The sequence below is a fragment of the Perkinsus marinus genome, assembly GCF_000006405.1.
Source record: "Perkinsus marinus ATCC 50983 genomic scaffold scf_1104296971938, whole genome shotgun sequence".
NCBI lineage: Eukaryota > Perkinsozoa > Perkinsida > Perkinsidae > Perkinsus > Perkinsus marinus.
Window position 1 is genome coordinate 55,042 of NW_003201948.1, and position 15,136 is coordinate 70,177.

Here is a 15,136-nt window from a genome sequence, read left to right on the forward strand (position 1 = left end):
AATCGCAAACGATAACACACATACATAATATTCAACACATCTGCCACGACCATTAAAAAGGATGCGTTCGTTAAAGGGGAGTGGTATGAATTTACTATAATTTGAAATGGCGCATATGTCCCTCAAGCGGTTAATGCATGAATGACCAACACTTTTGCATATCGCAAGAATAGTGTGGGAAAACTTTTACATGGCCAACTACACGTGTCGGTGACAATATGTAAATTCTGAGGAAATTTTGCGAAATTCTCCTTGGTTTCTGAACCCGAGTTCATATATAAACTCCTCGAGCTAGCGAGGGAACTTCTCAACCCAGCTGATTCAACACCGCACAGGAGAGAGAATCTTCCCCATGAAAATTTCGCAGATTTTCTTACTATTTTGAATGCACAATATATTCCTCGCATGATCAACGCCAACGGCCGCAAGAATCGAAATAGGCGGGCAATTCTCGCAAGTCTGAGGAGTCTTCCCGTTCCTGAGAAAATAAAATGCACCATGCCGGGATCGAACCCGGGATCTCCACCATCCTACTCAGAAAGTTGAAGCTCCGAAGACTTTTCCCTGTAAAGAAAGGGACTATCCACATGCCAACCACATCAGAGATGACCAGTAACATATCAAACCAATTCCACGTATCGCGTACCCACACACGTACACCTTCAGCACGCAGACGCACAACGAGCTCAGTAGCAAAAATGACCAGGAAAATGGAGTTTATTGCCAACCAGAAGGAACTGTCGTCGTTGACGTCAAGATCTGTTTCAAGACCCACCGAGACGGAGTTCAATAACACCATTGAGGAGAAGAACATATTGACGTTGTTGGATTCCCCCGTTCGTGAAGATAGTTGTGCGACGAGTCGCCTCCATAGAGAAACGTTCATCTTAGGTTGTAGTTCGCCAGACTCAGATGACCCCACGGACGGAGCACTATCCGATTCAGGAGCGGGAAGGACGGAAGTTAATCGCTCGGATCGACGAGGTACTGTGGAGCTTCGCGTGGTCATGATACTCACCTGGAAAGATATCTTTGGGTATCCATAGGTTGGAGTATGGAAGATACGGATGAGGTCCTGAAAGGGCACACTTACCCTATTGGATAGACGTGCCATACTCAATCTGATGAGATCGCGATTCCGGTTGGCCGCTACTTCATCGATTGAACTCTTCCGAACCATAAGGGTGGCTAACAACACATCCTATTCAAGGGAGTAGTAGTAAACTAAATACACTACACTAACTATAGTAGTAAACTAAATACACTACACTAACTATAGTAGTAAACTAAATACACTACACAAACTATAGTAGTAAACTAAATACACTACACTAACTATAGTAGTAAACTAAATACACTACACAAACTATAGTAGTAAACTAAATACACTACACTAACTATAGTAGTAAACTAAATACACTACACTAACTATAGTAGTAAACTAAATGCACTACACTAACTATAGTAGTAAACTAAATACACTACACTAACTATAGTAGTAAACTAAATACACTACACTAACTATAGTAGTAAACTAAATACACTACACTAACTATAGTAGTAAACTAAATACACTACACTAACTATAGTAGTAAACTAAATACACTACACTAACTATAGTGGTAAATTAAATACACTACACTAACTATAGTAGTAAACTAAATACACTATACTAACTATAGTAGTAAACTAAATACACTACACTAACTATAGTAGTAAACTAAATACACTACACTAACTATAGTAGTAAACTAAATACACTACACTAACTATAGTAGTAAACTAAATACACTACACTAACTATAGTAGTAAACTAAATACACTACACTAACTATAGTAGTAAATTAAATACACTATACTAACTATAGTAGTAAACTAAATACACTACACTAACTATAGTAGTAAACTAAATACACTACACTAACTATAGTAGTAAACTAAATACACTACACTAACTATAGTAGTAAATTAAATACACTATACTAACTATAGTAGTAAACTAAATACACTACACTAACTATAGTAGTAAACTAATTACACTACACTAACTATAGTAGTAAACTAAATACACTACACTAACTATAGTAGTAAACTAAATACACTACACTAACTATAGTAGTAAACTAAATACACTACACTAACTATAGTAGTAAACTAAATACACTACACTAACTATAGTAGTAAATTAAATACACTACACTAACTATAGTAGTAAACTAAATACACTACACTAACTATAGTAGTAAACTAAATACACTACACTAACTATAGTAGTAAACTAAATACACTACACTAACTATAGTAGTAAACTAAATACACTACACTAACTATAGTAGTAAACTGCACATGGACGGTGTGTTCAATACACCTCTCCTGAGCTGCTTCAAGAGCGCTCCAGGATTGGATTTAACACGTAAACCACGACACTAGAAGCGCTGTTAAAACTCAGAAAACGTGTATTGAGGAGACTACACTTACTAGAGTAGTAATGCCAAAATCGACTTCAATTCCCCATAGTTTCACGATGGAAATTTTACTTTCGTTTCTGCGCAGAATGGCGTTGAGGAAATGCAAGTAATGCAAGATTTTTATCAACCAGGCTTGACCCCATGTTCATTGAAACAATTCTGGAATTCAGAAGCGATTCTAGCATCGTATTATACGGGTAAAAAGCGTCCTTTGAATCGATTCTGAGTTTCGAAATCGGTTTATTGAACGACCCCTGTGATCAACTTGGAGACAATTCAAGGAGTAGGAGCTGATATCGATTCAACCTTAAGACTGCATCATATTGGCAATTTTGGCAGGGCGGATGAATCTATTTCAACTCGAGCATTGATAAGATGATTTTTTTGTTGAAATTCGAAATTTCTGAATGTAAATTTACGAAAAAAGAAATTTTACCAATACTATAAGAGACCGAAAAGCGATAAATTAACGGTGAATAAAAGTACACTCAAGGAAGTGTCCATAGTACTTGTAGTACTATACTATTAGTATAGTACTGCTAATAGTACTGCTAATTGTACTGCTAATAGTACTGCTAATTGTACTGCTAATTGTACTGCTAATAGTACTGCTAATAGTACTGCTGATAATACTGCTAATAGTACTGCTGATAATACTGCTAATAGTATTGCGTTGGGCTATATATAGTACTATAGTGCCCACTGTACTCTCATCTCATTAAGATTTCTCATAATCTGCTTCTTACGAGCTTCAACTTGAAATTGTGTTCCTTGTAATTGACGTCTTCGAGAGTTAGACGATTCATATTGGAGTTTCACCCGTTTTACGTGAAGTAGCGTAGAACTCGGTGAAAAACGCGATATTTGCGGTGATATGCAGTGGTCGTGAAATATGTTTTTCACTAGTGTTTTTTCATATCACTAGGGTGGTGAAATTCCATTGAAATCGTCAAGTGAACCGATCGTATCGGAGATGGCTGTAACACTAGTGATAGTTGAGGGATTCCACTGATGCTCTATATGTGAAATATGAAAACATTCTTAGTGGTAGGGGGAAACTCACAAGACTATCTTAAAGAGTGAGAGCGAGGATCTTCGAGGAGTTTAAACGACGCTAACACTTTCAGGCTTGACCGGCTGAAAATTCTAATCGGTCAATTTTGTGGACAAATGGATTGAAATTGAAAATTAAACAACAGCAACAACAGCAACAACAACAACAACAGCAACAGCAACAACAACAACAACAACAGCAACAACAACAGCAACAACAACAGCAACAACAACAACAACAGCAACAACAGCAACAACAACAACAACAACAACAGCAACAACAACAACAACAACAGCAACAACAGCAACAACAGTAACAACAACAACAGCAACAACAACAACAACAACAACAACAACAACAACAAAAACAACAGCAACAGCAACAACAACAACAGCAACAACAACAACAACAACAACAACAACAGCGACAACAGCAACCCCTGATTATACTTACAAATTGTCAACCAGTTTGCAGTAGTGATATTAAATATGTCATCGACCCTTCTTGAATCTACTGTGTCGGTTGATGAAAATGATGATGATGATTTCCTAGGGGACACTCTACCGCCTTTTGCTAACGAGGAAATCAAAGAGAAATTCAAACTACTCAAGGTGAGTTCTAATTTTTTTGGATAACTATTTTTTGGATAAAATTTTAATCATTTTATTTTTTTTCATTCCGATCGATATTATTAACATTGTAGTTTCACCCTAGTGATGTGAAAAACACCAGTGAAAAATATATTTCACTACTACTTTTTCACAGAGTATTGCGCCACTTCACGTAAAACGGGTCGTGAAACTCCATTGATAAAAAATTTAGTCGATCGGAAATTCCTGAACTAAAGGGTTTCTTTTCACTAATACTTCCAAGTTGAATTTTTGATGATTATGATATTTTTTTCGGTGAAAACACGCGAAGTTGAAAAATGTAAAAAATGAATTTGACTACCAAATTTTTTCAGTTTTATTCGAGAAATTTAGACAAAAAAATTCCTTTTAGTGATGCTCATGGAAATATCAGTCGAATTTGGTTTAGGCTCGAGATCGTAAATGCGAAGAGCTGGAGACAGCTGCGGTTGAAGAAAGGGAGAGGATCAAGAATATGCAGGACCATCTAGTGAATGTGAGCTGCGCCTTGGTGTTATTATAATCATACCGTTTTTACGTGAAGTGGTGTAAAACTCGATGATCGCGATGGTATACAGTGGTCGTGAAATATGTTTTTCATTAGTGTTTTTCATATCACTAGGGTGATGAAGCTCCACCGCTTTTGTGGTATAAGCGCATTTGTGAAGTGGCGTAAAACTTAGTGAAAAACCCGATATTCTGAGGTTTTGTATTATTATCATTTTTTCTCCGATGATAGTACTATATATTAGGACAACTCCAGTGCGGACTTTATTCCTTAGTCAGCGTTGAAGTTAATCTCGAACTTAGGGAGAACTGCATGTGCTGTGGGAAAAAATATAATTTTTGGGGGAATTTTTGTAATTTTTTGTTGGTTTCTGAGCACTTCCACCCTAATTCGCGTGAAAATTTCCGTAATTAGTGAGGAAATTGCTGAGCTCAGCTGAGGAGTGTGAACATATATTCCTTCAAGACTGCAGTACCTAGTGAATGCCTAGTTAACTTCATCATCTTGCGTATGCACAACATATATAGTCGACATTGTATTATCGTCCATATTTTATTATCACTTTTTGTTACCTTTTCCGTTTTTTTCTGTTTTTCTGTTTTTTCTGTTTTTTCTGTTTTTTTTTCTGGTAGAAAAAAAGAAATCATTTGGTTAGCGTCTGTTCCTGATTATTATATTGGGATTTTGATACTTTTTCTGTACTGTAAAATTTGTTAATTTCACGTAGTAGAATAATCGATCACGTGATCGATATTACAATATTTATCTGGCAGGTACAGAAAGAGATTAAAAACTCAGAGGCTCTGCTGGAGTTCAAACGGAAGGAGAAAGAGTCTAAGGAACATGTGAATTTCGTGGCGCGTGACGCTGACTACAAAGCTGATCTCAGTTAATGGCGTTGGACCAACGGCAAATCGGTCGGCTGGAAACAGACATTTTGAGAAATCGTAAAATCGCACAAGATCGCAAACGGATGATAAACGAGGCTAGAAATGCTGTTGAAATGTGAGCTTTCACTGATGGCAATTTCGTGGCGCAGTGACGATGTTATTACAGTGCAAATACGAAAGTAGATGAAATTCGGGCGGAACTAGAGTGGGGACAGGAAGAGCTTGAACAGTGGGTGATGGCGGCCAGACAGAAGGAAGAGGATGAGGTTCAGCTCGAGGAGTATAGGAGATCGGATGATGTTAAAGTGGGGAAATTTTCGGGTGTACAGTGCGTGTCAATTTGATATGCAAATTTGTATTATTTTCCCATGGGATTAATGAGAATCTATCTGAAACTAAATATATATTTTATATACAATATACTTCATATATACTAGAAAATACTAGTAATACTAGTAATACTAATATATACTTTATATATCGCATATACAATGTAACAATGGTTACGAACATGTGTTGTGATGAAAGTACCCGTTTGGGACTGTGATGATAGCGACAACTTTTTCACTATAATTTGTACTACAAAATAACACACATTTGCATATCAAATTCACACACACTGTATATTTTTCTGCCATCGATAATACAATTGTTAACCGCGAAGTGAATTGTGGAAAATGTTTTTCATTATTGTTTTTCATATCACTAGGGTGAAACTACAATGAGAAATTAGTCTGTTGATAAGGTGGGAAATATGCAGATGTGTTGGTGACAATGTTAAAATTTTGAGGAAATTTTGGGTAATTCTCATTGAATTCTGTACGAATTCGTATAGTTAGTGAAGAAAACTATTAAACTCAGATTGAAGAAAACGAACATATATTTCAATATCGGAGTTCCACCACCGTAGTGATATGAAAAACACTAGTGAAAAATATATTTCACGACTACTGCATAGCGTTAATATTGCGTTTTTTCACAGAGTATTACGCCACTTCACGTAAAACGGGTTGTGAAACTCCAGTGTTAGATTTTAATAAATGTTTGAGTACAGATTTGATCATATTGGTGATAAAAATATATATTTTAGGTTAAAACTCTACAAAAGCAGGTCGAAGAAAGTCTGAGAAAAGTTTTCAATCTCAAAGAGGAGCTCAGCGGACGGGTGAGTTTGGTAGACGCTTTTCATCAGTGGTTTCGAGAAACTACTTGCTATATGAATACAGTTATCATGTCGAAAGCTTATATGAATATTCGTCGTCTCAGCCGAGAAATGGAATTCTAATTAATTTGCATAAAAAAAGTCTTATGCGCAGTAGTAAATTATCACTTGTAAGTATCCTTTTCTACTCTAGAAAAGGACTCCTTTTACTAAAAAGGAAAAGGACTATTACTCCTTTTCTACTGTATTCTCATTGTTCTCGTAGTTTTTTTCGGGAAATTTTCGAGATTTTTCAGATTTTTAGGATGATAATATGGTGGCAAAAATTTTTTCGTCGTGTTGGTGTAAAGAGTATTTGGTATCAGGCAACAGAAGCGGAGGCGATGCAACTCGAAATGAATAAGTTGGGAGAGCAGCTGGCGCAAGCTACTGCGGGTAGAGCGGCGTAAGAGGTCCCGGGTTCGATCCCGGCATGTTGCATTTTTCCCGTCATTTTAGTGATCTTGCTGCGTGGGAAGCCGGAGTTGATACCAATAAACGTAAAGATGCGCAACTGGTTGCCCTGGGAGAACAGTAGGATGGGGAGAAAAAGAAATATTTTTCTCGCGAGATATTTTTTCAGGAATTGTCAAAAATATTTTTCACTAGTGTTTTCTCATATCACGGGTGAAACTCCAATAATACATTTATAAATTATATGATATTGTTTACCGTCGCATGTGTGAGAAATGCGAATGGTGATTCTTTGGGTGTATTTTCTTTTTCCGTAAAAAAATTTTTTACGTTGGTTGAATTTCGTGGCGCAGTGACGGTTTTCGCTGGTGATAGGCACGCAAAGGAGAGTAAACGTCATAAGGAAAAAGAATTGAAGCTGGCTGAGTTGCATAAAATTGATGAAAATTACGGCAAAATGATAAAGGAGGTGGTGGACACTAAGAAGATGGTGTTAGTGAACTACAGTCATCATGTTTTTCAGAAAGAGTCTTCGGTGGCCATCACCGATAGAGAATTGGGTATACTGCGATTGGAAAATCTCAAAGTTCGACAGGAACTCGATCTACTCCGCGATGAAGTAAATGAACTACATATATTCTTTTTCCCAAATCGCAAATTTTAGGATTTTTTCCGTTTTGTTGAAAGAAAAATTTTATAATTTGTTGAATTGGCAGCAGAGTAGATACGGTATAGGTTGCATGAGGGAAAATTGAGAAAAAAATTTGTTTTATTGGATATTCTAGAAAAGGATGGTGGAAAATTTTGGGTTGTTTATCGGTGATTTCGTCGTGTGGGAAGCTTTTGACAGTTGAGAGTTGAATAAACTTTCTGGATTTTTTGCGTAAAATTTCTCATGAGAATTTTTTAGCTACTTACGAGAAAGTTGGTTTTTCACATAAATTTAATTGTTACGGTTTTACTCAGTAGGGGAATTTCGCATTAGATGTGTTCCGGGTTTTTTTACAAAAAAATTTGTACTTTTTTATTAAAGATTAATTTTTTCTCCAAGTCATTGATTTAGTGACAGCTCTGTATGACGTTCAGGTCGAAATTGTGCGTACAGAAGTGGGCGCGGCCACCGACGAGCGGAATCAGAAGCAAACTGAAATCGAGCAGTGGACTGAACGGATAGAAGAAAAAAAGAAAAAAGTTGGTTTTTTTTGCGTTTTTTCCGGAAATTTTTCCCTCGATTTTGTGGCTACACAAAACAGATGATCGTTGATGTTGGTGTTTAGATTGCTGGTATGAAAAAAAGGCTGGAGTTGGAAAAGAAGAGGAAAGTGGAGGTTGAAAATTCGAAGATGGATAAAGTGAGTTGTGGTTAGTAGTGGTTCGTGAATAATGTATTTTATTAGAATTGGTATCGTGGAAAAATATGCACATGTATAGCTACATGCGTCGGTGACAATATGAAAATTTTGGGGAAATTTTGGGAAATTATTGTTGTTTTTTTGTACTTCTACCGAAGTATGTATGTAAACTCCTATTATTAGTGAGGAATCTCCTGAGTTCAGCTGAGGAAAGCGAATATATATTCCTCCGAAACTGTGAGATTGGCATTGAGTTTTATCTAGTGATGTGAAAAACACTAGTGAAAAACATATTTTACGACTACTGCATATCACCGCGAATATCGCCACTTCACGTAAAACGGGTAGTTGTGAAACTCCATCATGATTGGTAGTTTTGTCACTGCGCCACGAAATTATCTCAGGAGCAAATGGCGATCGAAGCTGAACGGATGCACAGCCAAGCGGTTGAAAGGGCCGGGGAATTGTCGTTGCAATTGAAGTTGGCAAAAGAGGAGTTGTTGAAAGCTCAACAGGAACTTTATAAAGGTGAGAAATGACGGCGGTGGGGATCGAACCGGGGACCTTTGGATTGCTGGTAGAGCGAGAGAACGAGCGGACCAAAATGGGAGAAATTTCGGGACTGTTGAGCGCGATAAAGAATGTGAAGGCCAGGATTGCCAAGGTTGATGCAGAGCGTCAGCGACAACAGGTCTGTCGGGAAGCTGTTTTGTATTTTTCCGAGTGATTTTTATAAGTATAATTTTTTTCCTAGAGTTGTTGTATGTGGTGTTAGTATGAAATTATTAAATTTCTTTTACGTTTGTAAAAATCACGTAAAATTATTCGATTTTTTTCGCGATTTGCGAGTTGTGGTACTCACTGATGGTTTTCAAAATAGAAAATATATTTTAATCACATTATTGTTACCGTAAATTGGTTTAACAAGCGAAGTGATCCCCTTTTCAGGAGCTCCTTTATAATGCAGATTTCGAGTGTCAACTGATGGAAAGGAAAGTGGCCCGAATCAATGGGGAAAGGAGTGTTGAGGAGAAGGAGGAATTAAATAGGAAAATCAAAGAAAGTGAAGTGCAGTTGGAGGAACAACAGGTGATAGGTTTTGAAAGACAAGTGCATGAATTTGAAGTTTGCCGAATGTGTATGAGCTTGGTAGAGATGGAGCGCTTTATATAGTATTTTATGAAGAATTTAACGTATGCAATATTGGAGTTTCACCACCCTAGTGATGTGAAAAACACATTTCACGACTACTGCATAGTGTGAATATCGCGTTTTTCACAGAGTTTTACGACGCCACTTCACGTTAAACGGGTCGTGAAACTCCATTGTTGATATTTGAGTATTCATTTGTAAAATATTAATATAATGATGGTTATTCTGAAATGGGGTATATTTCACATATAGGAATATAAGTAAAAGCTCTATTTTAGAATTCTCGTAGAATTTTCATCGTATTTTTTGAGGTAGTTTTTACGAGATTGTGATGGAGTCGTTGTAGAGTTTATCTCCTATTCAATTCAACGTGGTTGCATAAAGCTAGATGGGAAATATCGTCATTTGTTGTGTTGTGCGATGGGGAGTTCTGGTTTTTGGAAGGCTTCAATACTTCTGAGCTCTCGCGTGGTAGTTCACAGTTGAAGAGTTGGAGCCAAAATAGTCTCCGTTGTTATAACGCGCGTAGTGGGGAAGGCGATCGGAATTGCATTGGTGTCGTGTTGTTGATAATGGAGTTTTACGCGTTTTACGTGAAGTGGCGTAATACTCTGTGAAAAACCCGATATTCGCGCTAGTGTTTTTCGTATCACTAGGGAGAAATTATAATGTATAATCAACAGCACCGTGTGGATCACGTTCACTTTCTGTTAATCATATATCCCTGCCGATGGAGCAAGTTTTTTTTCTCTCCAGAATTTACTACAAGTGCTGAATAAGCAAATAAAGCAACAAGACTTGGAGGTGAAAAATGCGCGAAAACGACTGAGCGAAGCGAAAGCGGTCGAGAGGGAAAACGCAGCGAGAATTGAAAAATTGGAAGAGGAAATTGAAATGCGTTCTCGAGAAGGAGCGGCGAGGAAAAGTAGGTAAATCTTGCAATCTTGCATTTCCTCAACGCTGATTTTGGGTAGGTGAGCGCGATGAAGCGGCGGCAAAACGGGAGGGGTTGAAATTGGAAGTTGAAAAATTGAAAGCGCCTTTGTTGGAATTAGTGGAAAAAGTGGTGACTGCGGAAAATACGAAGATGAAAATGGAGATGGAATCCCGGGAGAAGGAACAGGAGGTGAGGTTACTGGGGATTGAACCGGGGTCGTTGGATGGAGAGTCATTGGTGTTGTCCAGTTACACATAATTCACGAGGGATTGCGGACTGAACTGAGGCTGCTGAATGAGCAGAGGCAAGCGTTGCAAATGCAACTGACGGAACGCAAGCAGAGAATTTATAACGTTAAAGCGAAGTGGGTCGGGATTGAGCTGCATCGAGGAGGTGATGTCATTCGTGTATTAAGTGAGAGTTGGAAAGCACCAAAATGGACGGGGAGAATGTGAATTTCGAGTGGAGAAATTTTGGAGAAAATGTCGGAGTTTCACCCGTTTTATGTGGAGTGGTGTGATATTGTGTGAAATTCGCTATGTGAATTTGGGGAATATGTCACTGCTGGTGATTTTCATAACACGGGTGACACTTCATTATACCATAATAATGAGAATATAGTTGATATTGGCATGAAAAAATTAATCTCGGGAAAATATCGAAGTTGAAGTTAAATATTGAAGTTAAAATTGGTGATATTTTCGAGGGTGAGGATATGTGAGCTGTAGATACGAAGCGATGGTGGATCGTCGGAAAAATATGATGACAGACGGCGATGGAGGAGATGTGAAGTAAGTTTGGGAAGTTGATTGAGTTGTTATTATGTTCAGTTCTGAGATGTTATTTTGATTGTATTGGAGGTTTCTTCTGGAATATTTGGACAACCGCACGTCTCGATCTTCGTTCACCTATAAACGTTCAGGGCGTTTTTGCATATTGGGTGAAATATTCCGCCCATCGCAGAGATACCGTTTTCAAGTGCATGACAGTGTTGAGAAAACTATGCGAAAACACCGCTGGACACGACAAGTGGAATCATAGTGAAGGAAAGGGAGTTTGAGGTCAATCGCTGTCAATACGAATGAGCTCGTATGGTTATGATGGTTTTTGTGTGAGCTCACTGGAATTTTCGAGAGGCGTTCGTGTTTTCGGGGGTCCGGAATAGTTTATGAGTGAAAACGGGTGTCTTTTTATTGAGTAAATTGAATCAATTTTGTGCGAAAAAAAATTCCAGCAAATTTCTGGCGTGGGAGCAGTTCATCTCAGGTCGCAAGCATATTTCGTGTTAAAAGCAGCGCAAGAAAAAGATCAGCTTCAACGTGAGGGGGATGAAATGGATAGGAAAATTAAAGTCGCTGAGGAGGAGCTGCGCGGCTTGGAGAACTCATTGGGATATCTGATTAACAGCAATCGAAAGTAAGGAGTGTTTGGTTGTAATGGTTGATGAAGATTTTGGGCGCGCGCTTTTTACAACAGATATAAAGCGGGGCTGAAAAGCTCTGGAGAGCGCGAGAAGCAGAAAGATGAGAAAGGTGTCTCATTGGGAGCTCGCGGGTGAGCGTGATTGTTTTTATGTGTAGTGATGAGTGAGAGCAGTGCATTGGAACGTCAACTGCGGCATGCTAGCGAGGTGAGGGAAGTGTGGTATGCAGGAACAAGAGAATATGATTTGATCCGTGATATATGCAAACAATGGAGTTTCACCCTAGTGATATTAGAAACACTAGTGAGAAACATATCACCGCGAATATCGCGTTTCTCACCGAGTTTCACGCCACTTCGCGTAAAACGGGTGAAAGTCCAATATAAGGGTCACTACTAGATAGTGATACAAGAGCTCAGCTCCATTGCAGCTCTAGGTGGAAAGTTATGGTGGTGACACGAAACGAACTTGAGATCGCGCGTATTCTAGACGCCTTCTGATACTGTTCGAAAGAGGCTTTTCCGTGGGGTTAGTAGCGAATGACAGGTGTGATTTCTGAGAAGCCGAACTTTGTGCTTATTTGATGACATTTATATATTTCCTTCCATACAACATATTTCATATTAATACATTTAACAAGTCTATATAAATTATATCATATTTCCTAATTTTCTGGTGAGTTCAGAACTCAACTATACCATAGATAGAAACTAGAGCAGGGCTGTCTTGTGTGGAATTATATTCGCTTCAGTTTTTCGCGATCCGAAGCAGTTTCAGAAGTTGAGGGGTTCAGGTGTTGCATAGAAAGAAGAAACGCATCGCTGAATTAACAGCCATCGTGGATTCTGATGAAGCTCGGAAGTCCCAAATGGTCGAAGATTCGCGCCACTTGAGGGCTAAGGTCGATCGCCTGGTCGACTTGAAGGTATTCCTCTCGTCGTTCCTCTTGGTGTGGGGGGGTCGTTGATTGGTGAAGGAATATATGTTTGGTTTCCGCGGCTAAGGTCAGGAGTTTGCCGAACTAGAGTATAAGAATTCACGTACGACTTTGGATAGAAATCAAAATTTCCTGTTTTCGTCATTACATGCAGTTGATCATGTTGATATTATTTCACATTATGGTTTAGAATCGCCTTTCACGTGAGATCGATGAGAGTTCGGCTAAAGCCACGAGAGCATCTAGAAGTCTTGAAGCCATGCAAGATCGGGTTGCGGCTGCTGTGAGGAGCGGCAACTTAAACGAGGAGGTGAGTCTAGTTGTTGTTATTGTAATTATCGACCATCAAATGTCGAATTTTGCTGAGTTCGAAATGATGCTGATGCATCCAATGATCGCCCTAGACGATTTGAATATTTTCTCTGTTATTTTGATCGTTGGGAGGTTTGTCATGGAAGTACCGCAGTGATAGAATCGAGCGGTTTCTGTAAATGATGTTGGCAATTTATCGTTTAGACGGGAGTAGCTTCTGCTATGGCTCGGCTCGGGAGTGTTGGAGAACAACATGAGCATCTTGTTGCGACCATCAAGTCGCTATGTCGGACAATCGTGGAGCACCAACCTAACACTGGTGAGATTCATGATAAGTAGAATGTTTCGAGAGTATTCCTGTGCAGATTCAGTTGTTGAATTCCTGGCGGACCGACTTGGATCAGTAGGTGTATCCCTTGACGTTGCATAGTTGTTGACATGGTGTTGTTGAAATATTGTCGAGATGTTGTGTTGAAGCAGTGGGCGGAATTGTTCGTACACGAAAATACGAGCTATACAAAATAAAGAGTGACGAATCGAATCTACGAAACTAATAGGACGAAGCACGACACGTGGAGCCAAGACGAAATGATTGTTATTATTATTTGTCTAGCTTGGTCGCGATACGGCATTGGTGTTTTTTGCGGCGAAAAACTTGTAGTCGGGAAATCTTAATGACATATGAAAACAAAAACATAAGTTTTGGGAACTCCCTGAAAATAAAATGGAAAAACTCTCACACTCGAAATGCGAGCGCGAATGGCCGCGGCGGGTTCGCTCGAAGAGACGTTTCCAGAGGGGATTGAATCGTCGAGTACGAAATTGGAGGGATAGTGTTGTATTAGTCATTCTAGCTGAAGTATGGTTAACGTACTATTCGAATGTTCCGCATGTTGGTAACAGGCCTCAAATTGTGTTTGTTATATGGCGGTCAGCCAAAAGGATGCAACCATGAACTATGAAGAGCTTTTACGGAGTAGAGTGGAGGTGAGTGAATTGGTTAATGAATAGAGTCGTATAGACTGCGGAGTGTCGTGTTTAATGCAGTGTTCGGCCAGGAGTGGTATGAGAATGCTCTCCATCTGCTGAGCGAATATATGTCACACTTCCTTTCCTTCGTGGATCATAACCGAATTATAGAACGAATTATCTTTGACGTTGTATACAAACATTGATAGAAATTGATGCTGCCCTAGTGTAGACTTCGTACTCTTCTAGTGTCTTCAGCTCGGTTTGGACATCCCTGAAGAGCTTCTTATAAGTATTACTAAGATATGCACCTCAAAGCATCAATACAAACAAGTGGGACTACTACTACTGCTTTTACGTGAATGTCTAGTCGTTGTTTCAGTGTTTATGGCTACATCACAAGCTGTTGGAGGCCGAGTTGGGTGTACCACCAAGTTTAAATCCTACGATAAATAGTTGTCTGTTGTTCTGTGCGGGTGACGCGATTATACGGAAGTGATATGACTTCACATGATTGGTTTCAGTGGAAGCAAAGGAGCTGTCGAGGTGCGAGCTCTATTTCGAGAGAATCAAAACGGCATCAATCGACGGTCCGAATGGAAAAGTAGGAAAAGTAGATTTTCAACTACTATATGTTCGCAGTGTGGGAAAATTAGCACATGCATGTGTTGGTAGGAATATGAAATTTCGGAGGAAATTTTAGAAATTTGTTATTAGTTTCTGTACCCTTGTGCCCTAGGTCGAACTCTGAAAAATAACGCTCCCAGGGTTTGATAGCAATAGGGATAATGCTGCTAATGTGATGATCACATTTACATGGGAAACTGATTGAAGAATGTATTCCTAGCCATACGTGGGAAATTCAAACATCATAGGTTTATGGATGATTT

General features: G+C 38.8%; 3 protein-coding genes across 3 annotated transcripts in view; all 3 read left to right on the plus strand.

Annotated features, from left to right (window-relative positions):
• The window catches only part of Pmar_PMAR026895 (hypothetical protein), a gene marked incomplete at both ends in the record, with an annotated part of 234 nt that extends 206 nt beyond the window's left edge, over positions 1-28 (plus strand). Inside the window, one exon of the mRNA XM_002766764.1 lies at positions 1-28. Within this exon, the coding sequence (XP_002766810.1) occupies positions 1-28 (28 nt within the window).
• Positions 29-3,667: 3,639 nt separating this feature from the next.
• On the plus strand, positions 3,668-3,980 carry Pmar_PMAR026896 (merozoite surface protein 2, putative; the record flags this gene model as incomplete). The annotated part of the gene is made up of 1 exon (XM_002766765.1): positions 3,668-3,980. A coding segment is annotated over one exon (313 nt), but the record flags the coding sequence as incomplete, so codon positions are not given.
• A 30-nt stretch (positions 3,981-4,010) lies between these two features.
• On the plus strand, positions 4,011-13,684 carry Pmar_PMAR026897 (rhoptry protein, putative; the record flags this gene model as incomplete). The annotated part of the gene is made up of 24 exons (XM_002766766.1): positions 4,011-4,133; positions 4,561-4,647; positions 5,433-5,504; positions 5,549-5,664; positions 5,716-5,854; positions 6,640-6,714; positions 7,077-7,156; positions 7,210-7,284; positions 7,540-7,654; positions 7,688-7,783; positions 8,251-8,355; positions 8,442-8,516; positions 8,921-9,044; positions 9,098-9,207; positions 9,465-9,605; positions 10,425-10,593; positions 10,643-10,794; positions 10,854-10,969; positions 11,872-12,021; positions 12,082-12,159; positions 12,833-12,953; positions 13,156-13,275; positions 13,492-13,596; positions 13,643-13,684. 24 exons carry the CDS (start codon positions 4,011-4,013, stop codon positions 13,682-13,684), a joined length of 2,586 nt encoding a protein of 861 aa, XP_002766812.1.
• Between the last annotated feature and the right edge of the window lie 1,452 nt (positions 13,685-15,136).